The following is a 22,668-nucleotide window of genomic DNA, read 5'->3' as shown; positions in this document are numbered from 1 at the left end:
CCAAAGATACAGTTTGCTGGTCCTAATGTAATAAAAGGTCTCGTCGTGTCAAAAGATAAAATTCTCAGAATTTATTGCCATTATGTAAGCTCTCTCCATACAACTCTTTTTGTTTTTACAAAAGTTAAAGTTCCACCCCTCCTCCCTTTAAGCTATGTCCAATGTTAATGGGAACATTTTCCTTCTGATTTCTTCAAAACGCCTTTCGACAGTGGCAAAGCAGCGGAGGTTAAGGGGTAAGGGCTGGCAGAAGCTCAACAGAAAGTCTGTGTACAGGCAGATTTAAAATGATGCTGAATTGACAAGTCGCACTCTGTGACATTTTTAATATAAACAGCTTTAGTTCGAAGGACTTTATAGAGCTAAAATGTACAACCTGGACAAAAGACCTCTGTCCTCTCACAATTCTTGCAAAGTACAAGAATAATGGTTCTCAAATGCCACAAGCATGAACTGCTTCTTCCTTTTTACAGAAGCAAAACTTGGAGGCAGGGGGCAGAAGCAAGGAGGCCTACAGAATTCAGATTAGACTTTTTAAAAAATACCTCAATTTTTGGCAGTTGAGGTCTGCATATTCTTTTACCTTGATATTTTTTTGTTTTTGTTTTAAATATAAGCACTTCCTTCCCGTCTCCCCATCCCTACCACCAAGCTCCCTGTAAAAACCCCAGACCCTTAGTATATTTACAGGAAACCTAACCGCAAAATACAAACTAGCATGAAATTAATGGTAGTTTGCATTTCTTTTAATATTTATCCCACAGCTGAATAAATACACCAAGCCTGATCCAACTAAACATCTGAAGTTATGATGATTCAGAAGCAGCTGCCTCCGTCACCAAGGATGCTGGTTTTTCATTGAATGTGGATGACCCATCCCCTCGGTCTTCAGGAGTGGACGCCATGGCAGCAGGAGCACTGAGAGGAGGAGTGGTAGTAGCCATCGTCGTTGCAGTAATAAGAGGAGGAGGAGTATCCAGGATAAATGTGGAGATTTGTTCCACGCCTACTGTAGTGCCCGGATTAACAGGTAAGCTCCCTATCTGAGGAGCGGAGGATAGTAGATCTGCAGGCCGGGTAGACACCTCAGTCACCATTGGAAACTGCGCGAGAAATTCTGGTGAGATTCCAGAAAGGTTTAGGGAAGGCAAGGAAGGAAGCGGTGGCAAACCTAAGAACGTGGAAAGGGAAAAAACAGATCACAAACACACATTTTACACTAGGGTATTATATGCATATGCATTTCCTCCCTTAGTTTATGAAACAGATACAGTGGTACCTCAGGTTACATACTCCGCTAACCCAGAAATAGTACCTCAGGTTAAGAACTCTGCTTCAGGATGAGAACAGAAATTGCACAGCGGCAGCGGGAGGCACCATCAGCTAAAGTGATACCTCAGGTTAAGAACAGTTTCAGGTTAAGAACGGACCTCCAGAACAAATTAAGTACTTAACCCGAGGTACCACTGTACTTAATTCGTTCTGGAGGTCCGTTCTTAAGTACAGTGGTACCTCGGGTTAAGTACTTAATTTGTGGTCCGTTCTTAACCTGAAACTGTTCTTAATCTGAGATACCACTTTAGCTAATGGGGCCTCCTGCTGCTGCCGCGCCGCCCAAGCACGATTTCTGTTCTCATCCTGAAGCAAAGTTCTTAACCCGAGGTACTATTTCCCGGGTTAGCGGAGTCTGTAACCTGAAGCATATGTAACCTGAGGTACCACTGTATTCTAATTGGCAGAACATATTTAAAATGAATATTGCATGCCGAGAGCATTCAAAGCACTTTACATGTTAGTAGTAATTAGGCCTGGGCAATGTAATTGACACATCGCCCAAGGCCGGTTTGGGAGCCAGAGTGTGATGGTGCCTTCACCGGGTGGGTGGGTGTGCTTGCCTGCAACTCCCACTGGGCGCTGGCAGCAGAGGGATGCGGTCGCGCCCGGTGGGAGGAATCAGCAGCATCAATCCTGGCCCCATGAGGCGCCATGGTGAAATTGCCGCTGCTCCCGCCGAGGCAGTTTCGCCCCAGCACCTCGCAGTTTGTTCCTCCCTCTGCTTTTCAACACTGTGATGTTGGGCTGGTGGTACATTGCAATGCTGAAAAGCTGACATTGCCCAGCCTAGTATTAATCCTTACAGCAATGTGGTATCATCCCCAATGTTGGAGATAGGTGGCGCATGGATGCCATGCACACAAGAAAAAACAGGCTTAATTGAGGCGACCTGCCAATGTGAAATTTTGGGGCGGGGTTCTTTTGCTTCACAGCTTGGTCCCCTAGCCCTTTTACTGAACTAGACATCTACCATCCTATACAGAGATGGTCATGTCTCTTAACCCCATGCTGCATAAACTGTAGTCAAAATCTGCCATCGTATGGAAGAGCAGCTCCCCCCCCCCCCCGCACACAGATACTTTGTGTGAGAAGGCTTCAACTTTATGCCAAAGACATTCCTATACAGATTTCACATTTCCTTTTGCGGCTCATGTGGTGCAAGTGAACAAACGACCATTAGCCCTCATAAGTAGAGTAACGTGCAAACAGTTTATCATTCCATGTCCACAACTCTCCTTTTCACACAATGACTAGAAAGCAAGGCTGACTCTTTTTTTCCTGCTTCAGCACAATACAGAGTGCACAGGTCATACGCTATTTCCAGTAAATGTGGCCTAACTGGTTATGATTCACAATACACAAGAGTGTCACACCTAGTCCAGTTCTAGAAGACTTTTTTAAAAAAAAAACTGTATGGTTGTTTTCTATCATTCCCCAGCCAGGCAACCCCAAACTCAGCCCTCCAGATGTTTTGGGACTGCAATTCCCACCATCCCTGACCATGTTAGCTAGGGATGATGGGAGTTGTCGTCCCAAAACAGCTGGATGGCCAAGTTTTGGGGTGCCTGCTATATGTCAACAGAAACTGTATTCAACTAAACATCAGTTTCTATTCTTTAAAATATGCTTCCTGAATGTGTTAGCCTTTTAATCAGTGCAATTCTTGCTTTCAATAATACGCTTATTGCACAGGGTGAGAATGGTGACTTTTGATCTTTCCTCGAGTCCAAATCCAACCCAAGTGGTCAATATTAACATTCACAAACATGTAAAGTCTGTATGCAGTTTTTTGCTCCAGCTTTTTCCTCTCTCCCAAACCGCCATTTCAGAGCACTGCTATGTTCAGGGCTATGAATACTCTGCACACAAGGAAAGAAATCAAACAGCAATTTTAACCATTTTCCATTAATAGGCCTAGTTTTGCTAGAGGGCAATGTGGTGTCCAACCCACTGGTTACTTTTTTTTTAGCAACCCTGCTGTCTTTCTGTGATTTTGGCAGGCATTGCCTGCACACTTTCAAACATATGTACTAGAAGCTTGAACTTTGTTTTAGAAAGGAAGTCTGAGATTTTCAGGAAGCTGAACTCTGCACCTCATGCTGCATAAACTGTAGTCAGGACCGTCTCTCCTGGTATGCCCCACAGAGGAATAACAATAGTTTAGAGGTCCTGGGCCCTAAGGAAGTCAGACTATCCTCCACCAGGGCCAGGGCCTTCTCAGTGATGGCTCCGACCTGGTAGAATGCTCTGTCCCATGAGACCAGGGCCCTGCAGGATTTAACTTCCTTCCGCAGGGCCTGTAAGACAGAGCTATTCCGCCTGGCTTTCAATTTGAACTTAGCCCTTTTTTATTCCCTTTCCTTCCCTCCCCCTCCCTTTTACGAAGATTACCCGCTCTGGGATCCCACAGCTGAATCTCCCCTGGTCTCCTCGCTGGCCCAAGTGGGACTAATTTAGCCAGCTAGCCCTGGTGATCATCTAATGTTTATTGGATGGATTTCCCCCCTAAATTGATTTTTGAATTCTGAATTTATTGTTATTCACATTTTATACTGTATTTTATGCTGCTTTTTTGTTGCATCAATTAAGTGTTTTAAATTTGCTGTTAGCTTCCCTGAGCCCGATTTTCTGAACCGGGAAGGGCGGGGTATAAATAAAAATTTATTATTATGACTGTACTTATTATCCTGCTTTTTCTGAACTCTTTGCAGAACTGTGGACTGTCTTCATATCAAATGTCACGACACTATGCTCACTGCACTTCAGGCTGTGCGGTGGTGAGCTGAAAGCACTGTATAACTGTACCATACTTGTTAAGATTTGCTTTATCAAAAGCCAATAAACAAGTCTGCAGAAACTTACCAGGATGTCCTATGTCTGCTAATCCAGGACCAGGAATTAAGTGTGGGGCAGGTAAGTTAAGGTTTGGGATATTACCCAGGTTGGGAAGTCCAGTGGGTAATGGCATCAGTCCTAAAAATGTATAGGAAAGGAGAAAGGGAAATGAGTAACCAGGTACAGTATGGCCATTAAGATTTCAAAAGCTTGACAAATCAGATTCAAGGCAGAGCAAAAACCCAAACTTTACGAGACTGAATTTATGTGTCCAAAAATCACTGGGTCAAAGGAAGCATGTTCAGTGCATACATTCTCAACTGGATCAGGAACCACGTGGATCAGATGGTAAAAATTTAGCTCAACAAAGACGACTGCTTCAAGGGATGAGTGTTTCTTTGAGGGGCTATACTAAGAGCTCCCCACTGGTTCTCGTGAACAGGCAATTGGAGCTGTCGGAGTTGACATCCTCAACTATCTGATGGAGATGCACATAAAAAGCCAACGTGTATCTGCGCATCAGCTTAACAAGCAGTGTGCAAATCTGTCTACCACGGAAACAGCTGCATTCTGGGAATTTTTTTTGCTGGATGACTTCTGTGTGAATGTCATACATACTGTTTTAACTCATGTCGTCGGGAAGGTACCGTATTTTTTGCTCTATAAGACTCACCTTTTCCCTCCTAAAAAGTAAGGGGAAATGTGTGTGTGTCTTATGGAGCGAATGCAGGCTGTGCAGCTATCCCAGAAGCCAGAACAGCAAGAGGGATTGCTGTTTTCACTGTGCAGTGATCCCTCTTGCTGTTCTGGCTTCTGAGATTCAGAATATTTTTTTTCTTGTTTTCCTCCTCCAAAAACTACGTGTGTCTTGTGGTCTGGTGCGTCTTATAGAGCGAAAAATACGGTAGTTTCCTTTGTGGCTGTTGGAAAATTATGTGCGTAGGCCAACAAACAAAATCAAGGGTTAACGGTGTACAAGCCACACAGTTTTGACTCCCAACTAAAGCTTGATGGATGGCAATGTGGTCCTGGCCTTCTCCGTAGCAACATCTCCCCTCGTGCAATTCCCTGTATTTTAGACAAAACAAAAAAAAATTTTTCCTTCCAGTAGCACCTTAAAGACCAACTAAGAACTAACTTAGTTGGTCTTTAAGGTGCTACTGGAAGGAAAAAATTTTTTTTGTTTTGACTATGGCAGACCAACACGGCTACCTATCTGTAACTGTATTTTAGAGTTTTTAAACAACAGATTTTATCTTTTTATGAATTCAAAAATTTAAACACATTGCAGGAGCACCAGGAACATTTCATTCAAAAGCCAGTTAAGTGTTCTTACAAGCTTCGCTTCACTGCAGACCTGTGTAAGACAGCAAGTTTGAATTGGGCCTAAACGGTGGAGCAGCTAAAGCTTTTCCTCATCAGTCGGTAGGTGCCACTATCAAGTGGTGTGACTGTGCTTAAGGGTCTTCGTATTTTTACGGTTATTCTGGTTCTGGCGAATATCAAATGAAAATATTTATTTTCCTATTTCTGAAAATCAAATCAAATATTACCATATTTATTGAAAACAGGCTCTTACTAAAATTACAATTTTGCATTTCCCAGCACCTCAAAAAGGTGCCTATGATGCGGCAATACGCAAATGTACATACATTTAATTAAAAATCATATATTGGGTTACTGCTCTGATTTTTTAGAAATATTGTGCGCATCACCGACATTAAATTAGAATCAGTATACCTCTAGCCCATGGATGTGAAAACCTGTACATTTAAAACTACAATTGTAGAGGGGAGGAGATAATCTCAAATTTAACCACCTATATTTGCCAGTTAGAGAACTGGCAGAATTAGTGACTGCAATACACTTGTGGTTTGAAGTTCTAGTACAGCTTCTGCCTACCCGCAGTAGACAATTTCCATCAGGTTGGAGAAGGTTGCATGAATGGACCGAACAAGGAAAACCCCACACACTTGCGCCTCTTGAAAAGATTGCTTCATTTTCATTGTGTTACCACTTACCTGGCAAAGTTACTGCTGGGTTAACTGGAGGAAGAGTCTGACTTGACTGAGGAGGCAATAATGGTACTGTAGGAACACCTAAAGGGGAATAAAAAGACCAACTTTCATTTCAGATGCCACCTAGATTATACCAGACAAAACTATTTGTCTATCCAGCCTAGCATCATCTGCTTCAGAACTCTCTGGGGTTACAAGCAGAGGACTTTCCTATCACCTACATCAGGCATAGGCAAACTCCGGCCTATGTTTGGGACTACAATTCCCATCATCCCTAGCTAACAGGACCAGTAATCAGGGATGATGGGAACTGTAGTCCCAAACATCTGGAGGGCCGGAGTTTGCCTATGCCTGACCTACATGATTTCTGCACATTGCTCCCTGTTCTTTCACTGTTCTTTCACTGAATTCCACCTCTGGGAATCAGGATCCCACCTTTCGTGAAGAACAGTTCCATTCCGCAGCCCCAGGAATGTCCCACTTTGCAATGTCTTGGCACAAAGGTTCGCGAGGTCTTGGGTCGTTGCTTTTTACCCCACGGATCTTGAGTAATTGGAACAATAAACTAAGCTCATCTCTGCTTGCTCTTTCATTCGGAAATATCCTAATGACATAAAAAGACAAACCTGTATTGAGAACGTTAGGGACGGCAGGAGTCGAGCTAATGGAAAGCCCAGCCAGAGCCTGTTCGGTTCCTGTGGTTCCAGGTGGTAATGAAGGTGGAGGGTTCACCGAAGACAGCTGAACCTTATTAAAAATGAACAAAAGAAGCCATGTTGTAGAATTGCTGCTTTAGTGGGATTCCCAAGAGCATAAAACTCTCAGTAAAGATTCAGCTTCAAGAGAGCAATAGCAAATGTATATACTTGGAAAGGGACATGCAATTGTGTGTCTGCAGTATCACATTTTACACTGCTCCTGCAGGGTTGGAAATCTAACACATCTGTTAAGGACTGGAGTGCAAGTTACAAAAATAAAATAAATCGATGCAACTCACTTCTGTAAAACCATCTTTGAGTGGGGTAATAGGTGAACTAGACAACTGTCCTGGAAGAGAAATCTTCTTTCCCTCTTCAAAAGGGCGCGTCGGTATTCGATGCAAGTAACCATAGCCAATGCCACAACCGAGGCTTTTAAAATAGAAACATATAAGGTATTAGAAAGTACAAAACAAGCCGTTTTATCCTGGGTCTTTTACCAAAGAGTTGCTGCTTTGGAAATATACATGGTGCTTTGTCAGGATTCAACTCTAAGTAGATCTAGTTCATTTATGAAGCTAGTGCACAATGTATGTTTGCCACTGCAAGCCATAGCTAATTCAGTGGCTGCTTCTCCAAGCCAAGTTCTCAAAGAGACATATAAAGGACAAGAAGGTCAAACAATATGAAAAACAACTATTAACACTAAAAAGAATGACTAGGGTCAACTGAATGTCTGGATGTAAAGCAACTCTTGACCTGAGCTATGAGCCAGATGAACAGCCTTCTACAGACAAGGCCTTCTCAGTGGTGACACCCCATCTCTTGTCATTGCTTGCCTAATCTCAAATGACACGGGGGATCTGAAGGAGGACCTCAGATCTGTAATGCATGCATAGCTTCTTGTAGAAGAAAGCAGTTACTGAGGTCTCCAAGCAATGTATTCAATGATTAACTGAGAGACAAGATTCTTGAAATCACATGCACACACCCATTACACTGGTACCTCTAGTTACAAACTTAATTCGTTCTGGAGGTCTGTTCTTAACCTGAAACTGTTCTTAACTAGAGGCGTGCTTTCGCCAATGGGGCCTCTTGCTGCCGCTGCGCCGCCGGCACACGATTTCCGTTCTCATCCTGGGGCAAAGTTCTCAACTCGAGGTAACTCTTCCAGGTTAGCGAAGTTTGTAACCTGAAGCGTTTGTAACTCGAGGTACCACTGTATATGAAACACTGTTGTACAATTAAAAAGGGACCCCTGACCATTAGGTCCAGTCGTGGCCGACTCTGGGGTTGCGGCGCTCATCTCGCTTTATTGGCCAAGGGAGCCAGCGTACAGCTTCCGGGTCATGTGGCCAGCACGACTCAGCCGTTTCTGGTGAACCAGAGCAGCGCACGGAAACGGTGTTTACCTTCCCGCCGGAGAGGTACCTATTTATCTACTTGCACTTTGACGTGCTTTCGAACTGCTAGGTTGGCAGGAGCAGGAACCGAGCAACGGGAGCTCACCCCGTCACGGGTATTCGAACCGCCGACCTTCTGATCAGCAAGTCCTAGGCTCTGTGGTTTAACCCACAGCGCCACCCGCGTCTCGTTGTACAATTACAAGAGTTATAAATCGCTCTACCATTTTGTCTCCGTTTGGCTCAATATACAATCCCCTTTCCAAGTTAGATATCCCAGAGTATGCAGATACCACAAGCGATTGCCAAGCTATCTGTTAACCCAATATGCTGGGGGGGGGGGGAATCCCTATTATTACATTATCTTCAATGTACGTGAAATATGTGTTAATAAGTGTTTAATAAATGGAAGGGCGTGGGTACCGCATCAATCACTCATGTTTCTATACATTAATCCAGGGAGAAATTCTGGAGCATATGAGAAATTTTGCTATGCAGCAGATTTGTGCACCTGCTCTTTCCTCCCACAATTGTAACTGCACACCTATGCAACAAGCGTTCACTTAGCATGGAAACAATCCAGAAGCTTAATATTATTTTTCTATTAAGTCAGCTTACCTTCCTTCTCCACCCCAGGCCGAGTTTGGGGTAATGACCACTTCCCGACAATTATCAGTATCTGTGTTGTATACGTAAAGTTTTAATGGTTTGCCTTCATGAGTTTCGATAAGGGAGAATAAATCCTCGGACTGGAAAGAGAGAAAAAAACTGGTTATTTTTCTTTAACATAAGCTAGTGCCCTCAATATCTTAGGTCTACTATGGCCCTTCTAAACCCACTAAGCAATGCTCTAGATTCCGAAGCTGAGAACTGAGCCTGCCGCTTATGCGAAAATAGAGACTGGAATGTTGCAAAGCCGCAAAATGAATCTCCTCGGGAGTTTGCGCTAGCTCCACACAATTACAGAGAAAGAGCAAATTTCGAATTCCCAAGTTATTTATGTCTACTCAGAGGGAAAGATCTGTACTGCAGGACACAAGGCAATGCTGCAACCATTCTCAGAACGACTTTTGAGTTAAAAATAGCCCCCGCCCTGGTTCTTTAATAAATGAAATATGTACTTACCTCATTCATGACAGTATCTGCACCGATGATGTAGTCACTATGAGGTCTGAGACCTGCAAGAGCAGCAGGTGAGTTGGATTCAACTTCCTGGTTTCAAGACATAAAATTGAGAGAAGCAGTAGAAGTTAAAACTAAAGTCGGAAAAGTTACAGAAGGCACCACCAATCTTTGGTTAAAAAACAAGAAAACCGAAACTTCAGACCGATTATGTGGGTTTTATTTTTTTTGAGGGGGGGGGTCCTCCCTTCTCCCTTTTCCACTCAAACTCCCTGGGCAACCTCTGGCTCACAAGTTAATGGGGCCCTTCAGTTCATGCAAAGGTGTGTGTGTGGGGGGGGGAACCCTCTGTTTGAAATGTATTTTACTAAAAATGTATCCTAGACCTGCTCTGGGTACTGATCTGTTGCCATTGCTCACCCAGTTATCCAACAAGATTTACTACACTATCCTTAGCAGTAACGAGAAAAATGGGCACATGCAGGGTATAAAAAGCCGCCCCAATATACAGAACCATGACAGCAACTGAAAGCCGTATGCACATAGACCTCTGCATGTGGAACCACACATGGGCAGCACACTCCGTTTGCTGAAATGATGTATTGTTATCGGTTGCTTGCGCACAGTCTTTACCCACAAGAACCGCATATGGAAACCTCATTTCAGCTCAGATGCTGTCTGCTTGCCCTGGGTGTGCATTAAACCGAAGGATGAAAATCCCCCTGGCTTTGACGACCGATAATTTCACTCAGTGAAGAAATAATTCAAGGAAATGGGCCTAATTCAGAGAAAGCTGTTGAGCTAAGTGGATGGAAGTTGCATGACACTCCAACTTCCTCTAGGACTTGTGCAAAATCACTCTGGACTGCTCCAACAGCAATCCTACTTGCTATTAAAAACGTGTAAATCCCGTTAGAACTAGAAGCATCTGCACATCCAGATTTGCAGGGAATTATGTTTGCAAGCAAAGCAAGCGCTCTGCTACTGAGCCACAGAGAGAGCCATGGTTCAGTAGTAAAGCACACACATCCTTTTACATGCCAAGTGTCACGGGTTCAAGCCCTGGTCTCTCCAGGTAGGAACAGGAGAGACACCCTGCAGAGCTGCTACCAGCAGACAATATTGAGCCAAGAATGTCCTCTTGCCTGACTTTCTCTATGGCAGCATAATGTAGAAAAGCCTCTACCTGCTTCTACTTACCAGCACATGCCACACGTTCTCGTTGGCCCCGTCAAAGCTGCAGAAACGGATGCTGACTCCCAGTAGGCCTTGCCCGCCCCAGAGGTTGCTGGGAGTTACCGATGTCTCTCTGAGCTCCAGGGTTTTGCTGCTGTATACGAGCATCTTCACGGGCTTCTCCACATTCGCTTTCAACAGATCCTTGAGCGTGTCATTGTCTTTGTTCTAGGAAAGGCATATAGGTATCGTTTTCAGAGTTCCTTTGCAATTACATTCTTCAATTGTAGCAGCATATAAGCACTTTAAAGTTTCAGATTGGAAAATTATAAAGGGAAAAAATGATTTTTTAAAAACACATTCGGCTATTGGAATCCTTGCTCATGACAGCAATGTGGAGTCTAGCTCAATGCCATGAAAAATGATGGGACATCTGCGCAACCGGGGAACTCTGTGGCACAGCAAGAAACATACTAGGGGAAATATTTAGAGCTGAAAGGGCAGGCTACTTCTATGTTCTTTGCTGCTGATGGCATTTGGTGCCACAAGCATGTCACGGACCCCACCCCAAGTTCCCAGTGCATAAGGTTCTAGTGGCAGAAGTATTAAGTTCCCGCATTTTAAGAACTCAGTCCTCTAATTAAAAGGCTTCTTCTTGGACTGCAATCAGTCCTCTTAACATTTTGTCAATTCAAATTCTCAAGTTCATGCTCTGAGCTTGAATGAGGTAAAGGTAAAGGGACCCCTGACCATTAGGTCCAGTCATGGCCGACTCTGGGGTTGCGGTGCTCATCTCGCTTTATTGGCCGAAGGAGCCGGCATACAGCTTCCGGGTCATGTGGCCAGCATGACTAAGCCGCTTCTGGCGAACCAGAGCAGCACATGGAAACGCCGTTTACCTTCCCGCCGGAGTGGTACCTATTTATCTACTTGCACTATGATGTGCTTTTGAACTGCTAGGTTGGCAGGAGCAGGGACCGAGCAACGGGAGCTCACTCCATCGCGGGGATTCGAACCGCTGACCTTCTGATCGGCAAGTCCTAGGCTCTGTGGTTTAACCCACAGCGCCACCCGCATCCCTTGAATGAGGTAGATGGTCACAAAAGTTGTGCTCTGGCGACAAAAATATTGGGTTGGATCTAGACTAAATTAGATGAAGTCCCATTGGCTTTGAAAGGACAATCCATGATTCTAGCTGTAATGATTTCAAAGGGATTTAAGTGCAGTTAAGTGTGGAGCCAGTCAATTCTCCCGGTTTTGAAGACAGCTATTATTTAATTTGTATGCTTTGTTGTGCTTTACATTAAAGACATAATACAATATGTACAAAGAAGTCCTAATTGAATATTTGGTGTCATTAAAAAATACCTCACTTAACATTCCTGGAAGGGGGATGAAGCGGTAATACTGGTTATGTTACAAAGTAAGTAAGATATCACAAGTTCATCGTCTATATCTGTTGTACATGCACAAATTCTTCGCTGCTAATTATTCCCAATATCCTTCATTTCAGCTTCCCTGCTTCTTCCTGCAACTTTCACTGGTATAGTGAAAATGAAACTGGGATACTTCAGTTCTGCTTGTCTCTTCCTCTCCAGAAGGCATAGGGAAAAAATCCAGACAGAACCACTGTCTTTTAATCAGACACCCCAACTTTGTTCTAATACAGGCTTCCTCAACCTCAGCCCTCCAGATGTTTTGAGACTACAATTCCCATCATCCCTGACCACTGGGTCCTGGGAGCTAGGGATCATGCGAGTTGTAGATCAAAAACATCTGGAGGGCCGAGTTTGAGAAAGCCTGTTCTGATATAATCATAAGAAAGGTTCCAGGGCAGGAGCATAGGAACCAAAAATATCTTCTTTCATCAATGACCCACTGTTATGGATTTATGCCTGGAGTGATGCGCTTCTGTTGGCTACTCCACTTCGAAAGCCATGGAGAGCCTAAAATAGCTAACATAATTTGAACCTCACTCAAAAATATTTTTAAGGTGGATCACGGCCTTCTTTTTTTATTGCAAGGAGCTCTCCCTGGACTAAATCCAGCAAAAAACATAAAATATATATTATACATTGTAAAGTTAAGAGAATTGATTTCTGGTTCTCAGATATGCACCCTACAAGCCTAAAACCCACGGCAACTTTAATTCAGGAATTAACTTACCAGTCTCGAACCATTAATTGAAACAATGAAATCAAAGAATGGCTCCAGTCCAGCTCTATGTCCTGGTGAATTTTCTTGCACCTGCAAAAACAAACACATTACAAGAAAAATTAGAAAGACAATTCAATGGGTTTGAGAGCCAGTGGAAAAAGCCTGAAATTTCCAGCCAGGGACCCCATAAGGCAGTCACTAGATCGCTGGAAAAACCACCAGTAAGGTTACTACAGATGTAAATGCCCACCACTCTTTCTCATGTCAAACCCTTCTTCCCAGGCGTCCACTATTAAAAGATACTTCACCTCAACAGAGGAGGCAGCAAGAAATCCAACCTCTATTGTTTGTTAGAAAGTATGGCTGACTACCAAGCCCGGCCAAAATGTACGGTTCCCTATTCTCAAGCCACCAATGTCACAGCGACCTTCGTAAATCCAGAATTGGAGATGGCTGCTCAAGGATACTGGCAGCCTTTGAAAACCAGCTCTAATTAACTTTTAAAGAAACGTGGCCTGTTCTGTGCCTCTTCCATCATCAGGCCCTGACAAAAAGTTACAGTACTGTAAATTAAAGTAGTGCAAACAAAACACAGAAGGCTGTTGGTATTTTGTGTGCCACACTACAAACTGTAGAATCCATTACACCCCACGGAATCTTTTAAAAATAAAGAACAAGCTTCTCTCATCTGAATAGCTGTTCATAGCAAAGGAAGGCAATCTCAGGGAACTTCCTAGGATCAGGAAGTAGGAAAATTAAAAGCAAAGATGGACCCAAATAATTCATTTTGCCAACCCACAGTGTATGCAGGAATGACAGGACAAGGCTGGCTTGCATGTTAAATCTATTCTAGGTAGATTATTTTTAAATCTCACAATTCAGTGAAGCAGCTAAAGGGACATGACTAGCAAAATACTGACCTTAATTAGACTGAGCAAAGTGTTGCCCAGAGAACATTTTCAATTGAAAAACAAAGGGATCTAATAGGGATAGCAAAATGTTCCCTGAAAAATGGACAAAAGCTTACTTTCAAAGTGTTGGTGCTGACCTTTAAAGCCCTAAACGGCCTCAGCCCAGTATACCTGAAGGAGAGTCTCCACCCCCATTGTTCAGCCTGGATACTGAGGTCCAGCTCCAAGGGCCCTCTGGTGGTTCCCTCACTGCGAGAAGTGAGGTTACAGGGAACCAGGCAGAGGGCCTTCTAAGTGGTGGCCCTGTGGAACGCCCTCCCATCAGATGTCAAGGAAATTAACAACAATCTGACATTTAGAAGACACCTGAAGGCAGCCCTGGTTAGGGAAGTTTTTAATGTTTGATCTTTTATCACTTTTATTGTTATTATTAATATTCTGTTGGGAGCCGCCCAGAGTGCTTGGGGAAACCCAGCCAGATGGGTGGGGTATAAATAACAACTTCTTCTTCTTCTTCTTCTTCTTCTTCTTATTATTATTATTATTATTTCTTCGCTGGTTTACTTGATATTACTCAAAAGTAGCTTCATTAATACTGGCTGCATGATGACATCCCCCAACCACTAGGAAGTCTGCTTGGGTTCCTGAAATTTCTCCAGCTATTTCTGACATACTTTCAAGCCTATCTTCACAACAAATTCTGTTAGAACTGACAAGCTGGTAAAGTGGATTTATTTACATATCTGTCTTAAAGATGTTTTCTTAAGAAACAGATCTATTAATTTCAATGCGACTGTGTGTTAGAGCTTTAGGGTTTTTAACTGCTATGCATCTAGAATGTGAGAATTTGGAGTTCAGTTCAAGCTACTCAAGTAACCACCTTCAAAAAGCTTTTAAAAGGAATTTTCCAGAACATCTATCAGCTGCAAATTGCTGAAGAGAGTTTTTTTTTTTTTGTAGTGCAGAGGAAGCTTAGTGTAATAAAATGTTTCAACAAAATATCTGCAGTAAAGGCAATTCTTCAGTTAGTACCATGAAAATTGATTGTCAGATTGGTTAAAAAATATATTAAAATATTATAGGATTCCAATGAACACTTTCAGAAACAATCTATTTTTTTCAGGAGAAAAGGCTTTGTAAGTGAATTGATCCAATGGTTACAAGAAAATAAATCACCTATACTGAGCAGTGATCCCCCACCCCACCAGTACAGCTAGTCAATTGTTTTAGCTTATTTTATAACCATTCCTTTCTAGACCAGTTGTAACAGAAGGGCTGATGAAAAAGCAAAAAAACAAACCAACACAAAAACTTGCATTAATGTCCTTCTTCTAAACCTCTTCAGCATAAAATCACTTTACATGCAAGAAACCTGAAGCCGTCATTTTTTCCCTACCGTTAAGTAATATTGCAAAATCAATATAGAATATACACATCACTTTTTAACTACCACAAGCAGGTCTTATGAGGACCTCTGGTTGCTTCACTATTCCATTTGCAAAGTGCAGATATGCATATATTTCAATACTGTACAAGACTGTATATGCAGGAATTAAATATCGCATACAAGCGAAATATTCTGCAACCACTTCTTCCAGCTCCTCCCAAGTTTAACAAGTTTTATCCCTAGCTTGCCAAATAAAAACTTGTTCAGGCTTTGGTGGACCTCCAGAGAAAAGCATCAAAGGTAGAACATATACATGCTCTCTCTGAAAATCAGCTCCTTGCTCAGCAGGAAGCTGGTACACATTTTGCAAGCATGGATGGAACAGCCTTCCAAACAGCTTACCCCAGTTATACCTATTTTAGATGTCTATGGGACAAAAAGTGGGAAATCACTCACTAAAAAGGACGGACAAAGAGTAAAAAGGTAAAGGATGCCTGACAGTTAAGTCCAGTCATGAATGACTCTGGGGTTGCGGCGCTCATCTCACTTTACTGGCCAAGGGAGCCAACGTTTGTCCAGAGATAGTTTTTCCGGGTCATGTGGCCAGCATGACTAAGCTGCTTCTGGCGAAACCAGAGCAGCGCACGGAAACGCCGTTTACCTTCCCGCTGGAGCGGTACCTATTTATCTACTTGCACTCTGATGTGCTTTCGAACTGCTAGGTTGGCAGGAGCAGGGACCGAGCGACGGGAGCTCACCCCGTCATGGGGATTGCAACCACCGATCTTCTGACTGGCAAGCCCTAGGCTCAGTGGTTTAGACCACAGCGCCACCCGCATCCCGGTACTCCTGGTTAATGCCATGACTGAGATTCCAGAGCAACTGAGCTGTGAGCTCCGTCTGATATGACAAGAGTAAGAACTGCTGAACTCCTTCCATCCACTTTACAGTAACATTTCCTTTTCATGGTGCCACTGCAAGAAATGAAGCCTCTCCACAGAGCTGAGCTGGGGGTACCATATTAATGCCATATTAATCCATAACTTCACTCAGCAGCTTCACAAACATGAAACAGTAAAGGATGAGCCTCCAGTAGCGTAGGGGGTGCAGGGGGGGCCGGCCGCACCGGGCGCAACATCTGGGGGGGGCGCGCTCGCCGCCTCCGGAGTCGCCGAAGAACCTCGGGCGCAGGCTGTAGCAGAGCCCCATGTCTCGCGGAACGAACGAGCTGTGCGCGTGTCCGGGCTGAAGGCGTTCGGCAGGCAGCGGCTCTCAGTGCTCGCCCGGTCCCCGCGCGTCAGGGCCGCAGAGGGCGCGCCAGGCAGCCCCTCCTCACAGCCCCGCCGCCGCCGCTGCTGCTGCTGCTGAGCAATGTTGCATTTTCCTCGCCTCTCTGCCCTCCTCCTCCTCCTCCGGGCAAGCGGTGTCGTTTGGGCGGCAGCGCCAGCGGCAACTCGCCTCAGATCACCTGACACGGACCCGCCGCCGTGGCTACTTTACCGTAAATACCCCAGCCCAGGCAGCAGCAAGAAGAAGCTGGCAGCGGCGGCAGGTTAGGGGTTAGGGGGCGCAAATTACTTGCCTTGCCCCGGGTGCTGACAACCCACGCTACGCCGCTGTGAGCCTCCCCTTTCTGTCCTGACCAAGTCTTATAACTGATTCCCAGGCACTAACTGGAACCTCACTGCCAACCTCACTTGTTTAAGCAGAAGCAAACATTGCCTTCCAGGTTCTACTGTGTTGTTAATGTTTCAGTCTATGAAACTTTGGTAATGTCTATTCAGTTACTGCCAATTTCTAAGCAAAAGCACTCCAGATCTGGAGCTGGAAAGCAGCAGTTGGGAGAACGTCCAACTTCTTACTCTCAGGGAAATGCTGACAATCGAGAGCACAAGAGACAGGGCGCCACCTCGCAGCTTTCCTGCAACACACCTCTTCGTACTGGTGTACGAGCGCTGCAACCCCATAGTTGCTTTTGACTGGACTTAACTGCCCAGGGGTCCTTTACCTTTTACCATATTGTAGAAATATGTACAACTAGCAGGGCTAAGAAGTTACTTCTGATAATTTCTGCGATAAAACACAAAATCAGATTTGGTGTCTTAAAGAAAACAAGTAATGTGTTCAAGAACACATTCAATAATGTTCAGTAATGCATCAAGATTGCAGGCAAGAATTCACCTGATAAGTCCCCTCAGCGGAAGCCTTGAACAAGAACTTCCGTTTGCACAATGGGGTTCTCCCCTCCCGGTTCCCACTGGCTCGGCAGATTTATGGGTCTGGATAATCCCTGGAACAGTGTGCAGGGGTAGAAGAGTTGTGGCAAGCAAAAATGCTTGCACCAATGAATAGTGCAATACTGAATTCCTCCCTTTCTCTTTGCCGGAGGGAAAATAATTAAAGAATGCTATCATCCGGAACAAAATGTAATATTTTAACAACATATGTCCATATGAAAGAAATCAGATGAACATCAGAAGCACCTTCAACAGTATACTGTAACAATAACATTCCTCAAATTATTATGCATTATAAAGGATGAAATTAAATACAGAACTATAGCCATTAGCGTCCGACGTTACGGCTAAAACAACACATTAAGATTACTTCTTGCTATCTCAAGGGCTCAGGGCAAATTATAAGAGACCCTTCTCACTTCATTCTAAGGAGGCGATGATATGCATTAGGTAGTAACCAAAGTGGCTTGCTCATATCTCAGGCAAGGCTATGAACCTAGTTGTTCCCCATCCACTACACCACATGAGCTCACAAACACACTGTGAGCACCTACACACGCTGGGACAAGACTCTAGGTATTACTCTTCTACAGATTCTAGGTATTACCCTTCTACAAAACAAAACTTTACTATGTGGCAAACTATTTTGGTGACTATCTACAGTACCATACAAGTCAGGCAAGAACATCTTGGTAGGGGAGATCACATCAGTAATTAAGAAGCAGCTTTCAAAATGTGACTCAATGAATGGTGAGCCATAATTTCTTTCGACAAAATGACAGGCCTTGAGATGCTGTAAACTGTCAAACAACTATCAAAGCAGGTAAACAGAAGCGCACATCTGAGTTGCTTGAATGCTTTATTTATGGTTTATTGGTGCTGTTTTAAATTTTGTTTCTGCCTACATTTCAATAGTTACATTCCCTGTACCACATATAGCTAACAAGGGACACAGATGGGACTGTGGTCTAAACACCTGAGCCTCTTGGGCCTGCCGATCGGAAGCCCAGCAGTTCAAATCTGTGGTACGGGGTGAGCTCCTGTGGCTCTGACCCAGCTTCTGCCAACCTAACAGTTCAAAAGCACACCAGTGCAAGTAGATAAATAGGTACCGCCGCGGTGGGAAGATAAAAAGGGTTTCCGTGTGCTCTGACTTTCGTCACAGTGTTCTGTTGCGCTAGAAGCAGTTTAATCATGCTGGCCACATGACCCGGAAATCTGTCTGTGGACAAATGCTGGTTCACTCAGCCTGAAAAGCGAGATGAGCGCTGCACCCTATGGTCGCCTTTGGCTGGATTTAACTGTCCAGGGATCATTTACCTTTCCCATATAGCTAACAGCTATGGGTTTCTTCAGGTGGAAAGTGATTATTCCAAATGTAAAAATAAATGAGTTTCTGCAGCACTGCGACATTCCTTTTCACACTTCCAGCTTTTCTTCAAGACTCAGGACAATACAGTATCAAAGAGTCATTGGTCATATTTGAGTGTGCTTTGAAGCACCAAGGGTAAAATGCTATGAATACAGCACACCAACATTGCTATATAAATTATATTCATGTACTACCAATTAACTTTTTCTGGGAGAGTTGCTTTTAAGTTAACTGGATTCTCCACAATCAAAAATGTGATTATGGCTTACCTGGTCTGCATTGGACTAGAACAATGAAGTAGCAAGGATCTTACAAAAGATCCTTATCTCTCTTATACTTCCTCACACAGTGAAAAATGAGTAACTGATACCTAGTAAAGTTATTCATCTTGAGATGAAACACCTGATAAGTGAATCAGCCACTATTTCCAACTTTCATAGTTAGCTTGAAGATAATGAACTAAAAACTGGACATTATATTTATCTTCAAATACACCGTTATTTGTGCAGGAAATAAAGCAAGATTTTCTATTATGAACAAATGAAATTTTAGAAATATAAAGATGCAACTTCTCCATTATACTCATGAAAAGAACACTCATGATGTTCACAGTGGAGAATTTGAGTTCTTCATATTAGTAAACAACTAAGAAAGTGGATTAACTTTTCAATCTTCAGTGATGAATATTCACTTGTATCACCTTAATGACTAACAAATCTATTATGGCATAAATGTCTGTGAACTATAGTCCACTTCATCAGATGCATTTTTTGAGTTACAGATATATCTATACACACACAGTTTGGAGGGAATGTAAGCAATGATATCAGAACAAAATGTTATGTAGAAAGCACAGAGAGTGGTAATTACATTATTAACAGTGGTCACTGTTGAAGGTTAATAACATAATCATCACCATTTGTACTTTCTGCATTTCACTTATTTCATACCAGTGTTTGCACACGCCTAAACATACCCCAAGCATATATATACACCTGAAACTCAGGATGACACTTTATGCAGCTAATGAAGTTGCCTGTAACCCAAAAATGCTTCTTATATCATTTTTAAAAGTGTTAGTTGTTAAGGTGCCACAATACCCTTTCTAGGGTTTTTGTTTTTTGCTGCAAGACTAATTGCTTCCCCACACTTCTGCTTGTCCTGTGGCTAGAAAGCATGGGTCCAAGAGATTTTGTGCTTGTCTCGTTCAGGTCCAAGCCTATGACAAACGTCAATCCCCCAAAAACCTATTGATATTTGTTCTGATTCGGCAGTAAACAGCGGGTTTTCCCAAGGGACAAGTGTGAGGACGAATCCTACCAAGGCTATCCCTCTGGAACGTATTAGCTTTTGACAATTCTACGAGATGTTCTTTTTGGTTCAACACTTCCCCAAGAGAAGGAAGGCATATCACGCTGGACACTTCAGAAGTATCAAGGTCATAATTTTCCTTACAGGATCTCATGACTACAGCATCAGACATCATCTCTTTCTAAATACAGTGGTACCTCGGGTTACATACGCTTCAGGTTACAGACGCTTCAAGTTACAGACTCTGCTAACCCAGAAATAGTACCTCGGGTTAAGAACTTTGCTTCAGGTTGAGAACAGAAATCGTGCAGCAGCTGCGCGGTGGCAGAGGGAGGCCCCATTAGCTAAAGTGGTGCTTCAGGTTAAGAACAGTTTCAGGTTAAGAACGGACCTCTGGAATGAATTAAGTACTTAACCCGAGGTACCACTGTATAACCATTGAACGACACCGTGAAGTTACTCAAGTGATGGAAATAAAGATACCCGACATGTAGACTATGCAGTAAAACAGAATGCATGAGTAGCACAATCAAAATAGGGACTAAGGCTAGACAGAAGCAGCATATCAAAGGTGGGCTAGTTTGGCCTAAGAAAACTCTGAACTATTTAAGTATATAAATAGAAATGGTGTGGGAGATAGCACGCCATTACACCCCCAATCCAAAATGTACTCAACAAGCAGCGCGACCTGCTTCTGAAAAAGGCTATATAGGAGCGGACTGGTGGTCACTGTTCAAAGTGACTGTGCCCCAATAGTTACAGAGGTGCAGAAGGCTGGCAGGAGATTCTCTCCAAGAGAATCATCAATGTAATTGATAAAATCCTGCTTGCAAGTTCTTTACCCATGCGGTTCCCTCGAAGCATCAATGTGGGGTAGCATGCACAGAATGTCCAACTAAGGCCTGGAAGACCAGGGTTCAAAATCTCTCCTCTGCCACGAAGCTCACCAGAGTGACCTCGGTGGGCCAGTCCTCTATCTCCCTGCCTTAGCCAACCTCGCAGGGTTGTTGTGAGAAGAAACCGAGGGAAGGAGGCATAGCTGTCAACTTTTCCCTTTTCTTGCGAGGAATCCTATTCGTAATAAGGAAATGTCCCTTAAAAAAAGGGAAAAGTTGACAGCTATGGAGGGAGGCAGGGAGAGAACCACTTACCAGCTTCTTAGGACTGAAGGTATAATACAGTGGTACCTCGGGTTAAGAACTTAATTCGTTCCGGAGGTCCGTTCTTAACCTGAAACTGTTCTTAACCTGAAGCACCACTTTAGCTAATGGGGCCTGTCGCCGCCACCGTGCTGCCAGAGCATGATTTCTGTTCTCATCCTGAAGCAAAGTTCTTAACCCGAGGTACTATTTCTGTGTTAGTGGAGACTGTAACCTGAAGCGTAACCTGAGGTACCACTATAAACACAGCAACAGCGACAACGTTTCAACCCACCCAAACCCCCTTCTCTCCCCAGCAGCACGTACTCGACCACGCAGCCCAACCAAATAGTATTAATAATAATAATAATAATAATAATAAATTTTTATTGATACCCCGCCCTCCCCAGCCAAGACCGGGCTCAGGGTAGCCCTCTCTTCCAAGTTTAAAGGAGGGCAGCTCCCCCCCTCCGCAAAAAAACCCACACCCTGTTCTGGAAAGGCAAATTGGAGAAACGATCAGCTTTGCAAAGGGCCGGGCTGGTGCGGCGGTGGCGGGAAAGCCATTTTTGTTCCTTTGCTTGTCTAACCCCGGAGGGCACAAGGAGACGATTGGCTGTGGTGGCCACGATTCCTGCACTGCAGAGGCGGCGGGGGGTGGACTAGATGACCCTCGGGTCCCCCTTTCCCAACTCTTACGGGTCTGCCCTATTTTATCCTCCTCAATCGCCCCGTTCCCAGCCAGGCCGAAGCCCACTCCCCACCCCTGGGTGTCTTCCTCCCGCGCACATTCCCACGTACACGCCTCCCCCGCCCGCGCGCATTCCCACGTACACGCCTCCCCCGCCCGCGCGTATTCCCACGTACACGCCTTTTCTCTCCCCCCCTCCCCTTGCGCGCCCAGCGCCTTCTCTTACTCGCAGGACGTGGTAGCCCTCGGTGCCCCCGCCGGGGATCTCCACGCTCTGAGAGGAGCCCATGGCTCAGGCCCGGAGGACGCTGAGGAAGCGGCGGCGGCGGCTGGAGCGGGGAGGGGGCGGTTGTTCTCAGCACACACGCCCTCGCCCGGCTCCTCCTCCTCCTCCTCTTCGCCGCCACCGTCACAGTATTAAGGACGTGGCACTCCGTCGGGCCGGGGCCGCCGGGTGCGCAGTTTGCTGAGGGTGGGGGGAAGGAGAAAAAGGGCACACACAGAGAGGAGGCGCCGCTGCGGCCGCTCCTGCGACAGCGCCACCTGCTGGGCGCAAGCGCGCTCGCTCGCTCTCTCTCACACACAGAGACACCTATGCACACCAGCAAGGCAGGAAGGAAGACGGCTCACCCGTCTCGGCCCCGCGGTTGCTTATGGGAAGTCAACCGGAAGAGGAATTAAATAAAAGGAGCCGTTTCTACGGATCCCCGCGAGGGACGGAATTCTCGACAGCTGCGTCGCCGCTTCGCTAGCCGGAAAGGGGTTCTTACCGTAAAATGCCGTGGAGCGGCGCGGTTACCGTAGTTGCTGCTGCCTCCGCCGCTGTTGGCTGGGACTACTAATGGACCATAACTAGGATCGCTTCTTTTCGATTAT

At 44.6% G+C, this 22,668-nt stretch overlaps 1 protein-coding gene across 1 annotated transcript; it reads right to left on the bottom strand.

The window, feature by feature from the left end:
* Window positions 1-56: 56 nt before the first annotated feature.
* Window positions 57-22,440, bottom strand: GORASP2 (golgi reassembly stacking protein 2). Its single transcript, XM_083631412.1, has 10 exons — window positions 22,019-22,440; window positions 12,754-12,834; window positions 10,612-10,815; window positions 9,415-9,501; window positions 8,908-9,038; window positions 7,186-7,318; window positions 6,815-6,935; window positions 6,192-6,269; window positions 4,198-4,308; window positions 57-1,171 (listed from the first exon to the last, which is right to left on the bottom strand). The coding sequence occupies exons 1-10, from the start codon at window positions 22,079-22,081 to the stop codon at window positions 807-809; spliced, it is 1,374 nt and encodes a 457-aa protein (XP_083487538.1). The 5' UTR covers window positions 22,082-22,440; the 3' UTR covers window positions 57-806.
* Between the last annotated feature and the right edge of the window lie 228 nt (window positions 22,441-22,668).

This window comes from Podarcis filfolensis (assembly GCF_964270895.1).
Source record: "Podarcis filfolensis genome assembly, chromosome: 1".
NCBI lineage: Eukaryota > Metazoa > Chordata > Lepidosauria > Squamata > Lacertidae > Podarcis > Podarcis filfolensis.
Note: the sequence above shows the minus strand (reverse complement) of the source record. Positions and strands in the feature narration are given on the sequence as shown.

What these genes read in the sequence shown, in the direction of transcription:
- GORASP2 (XM_083631412.1), bottom strand. Translation starts at nt 22,081, where the DNA reads ATGGGCTCCTCTCAGAGCGTGGAGATCCCCGGCGGGGGCACCGAGGGC. An exon ending in CAATTAATGGTTCGAGACTG is followed by an intron (nt 10,816 to 12,753) that starts GTAAGTTAATTC and finishes TGCCTTTCCTAG; the next exon opens with AACAAAGACAATGACACGCT. An exon ending in AGAACGTGTGGCATGTGCTG is followed by an intron (nt 9,502 to 10,611) that starts GTAAGTAGAAGC and finishes TCTTGAAACCAG; the next exon opens with GAAGTTGAATCCAACTCACC.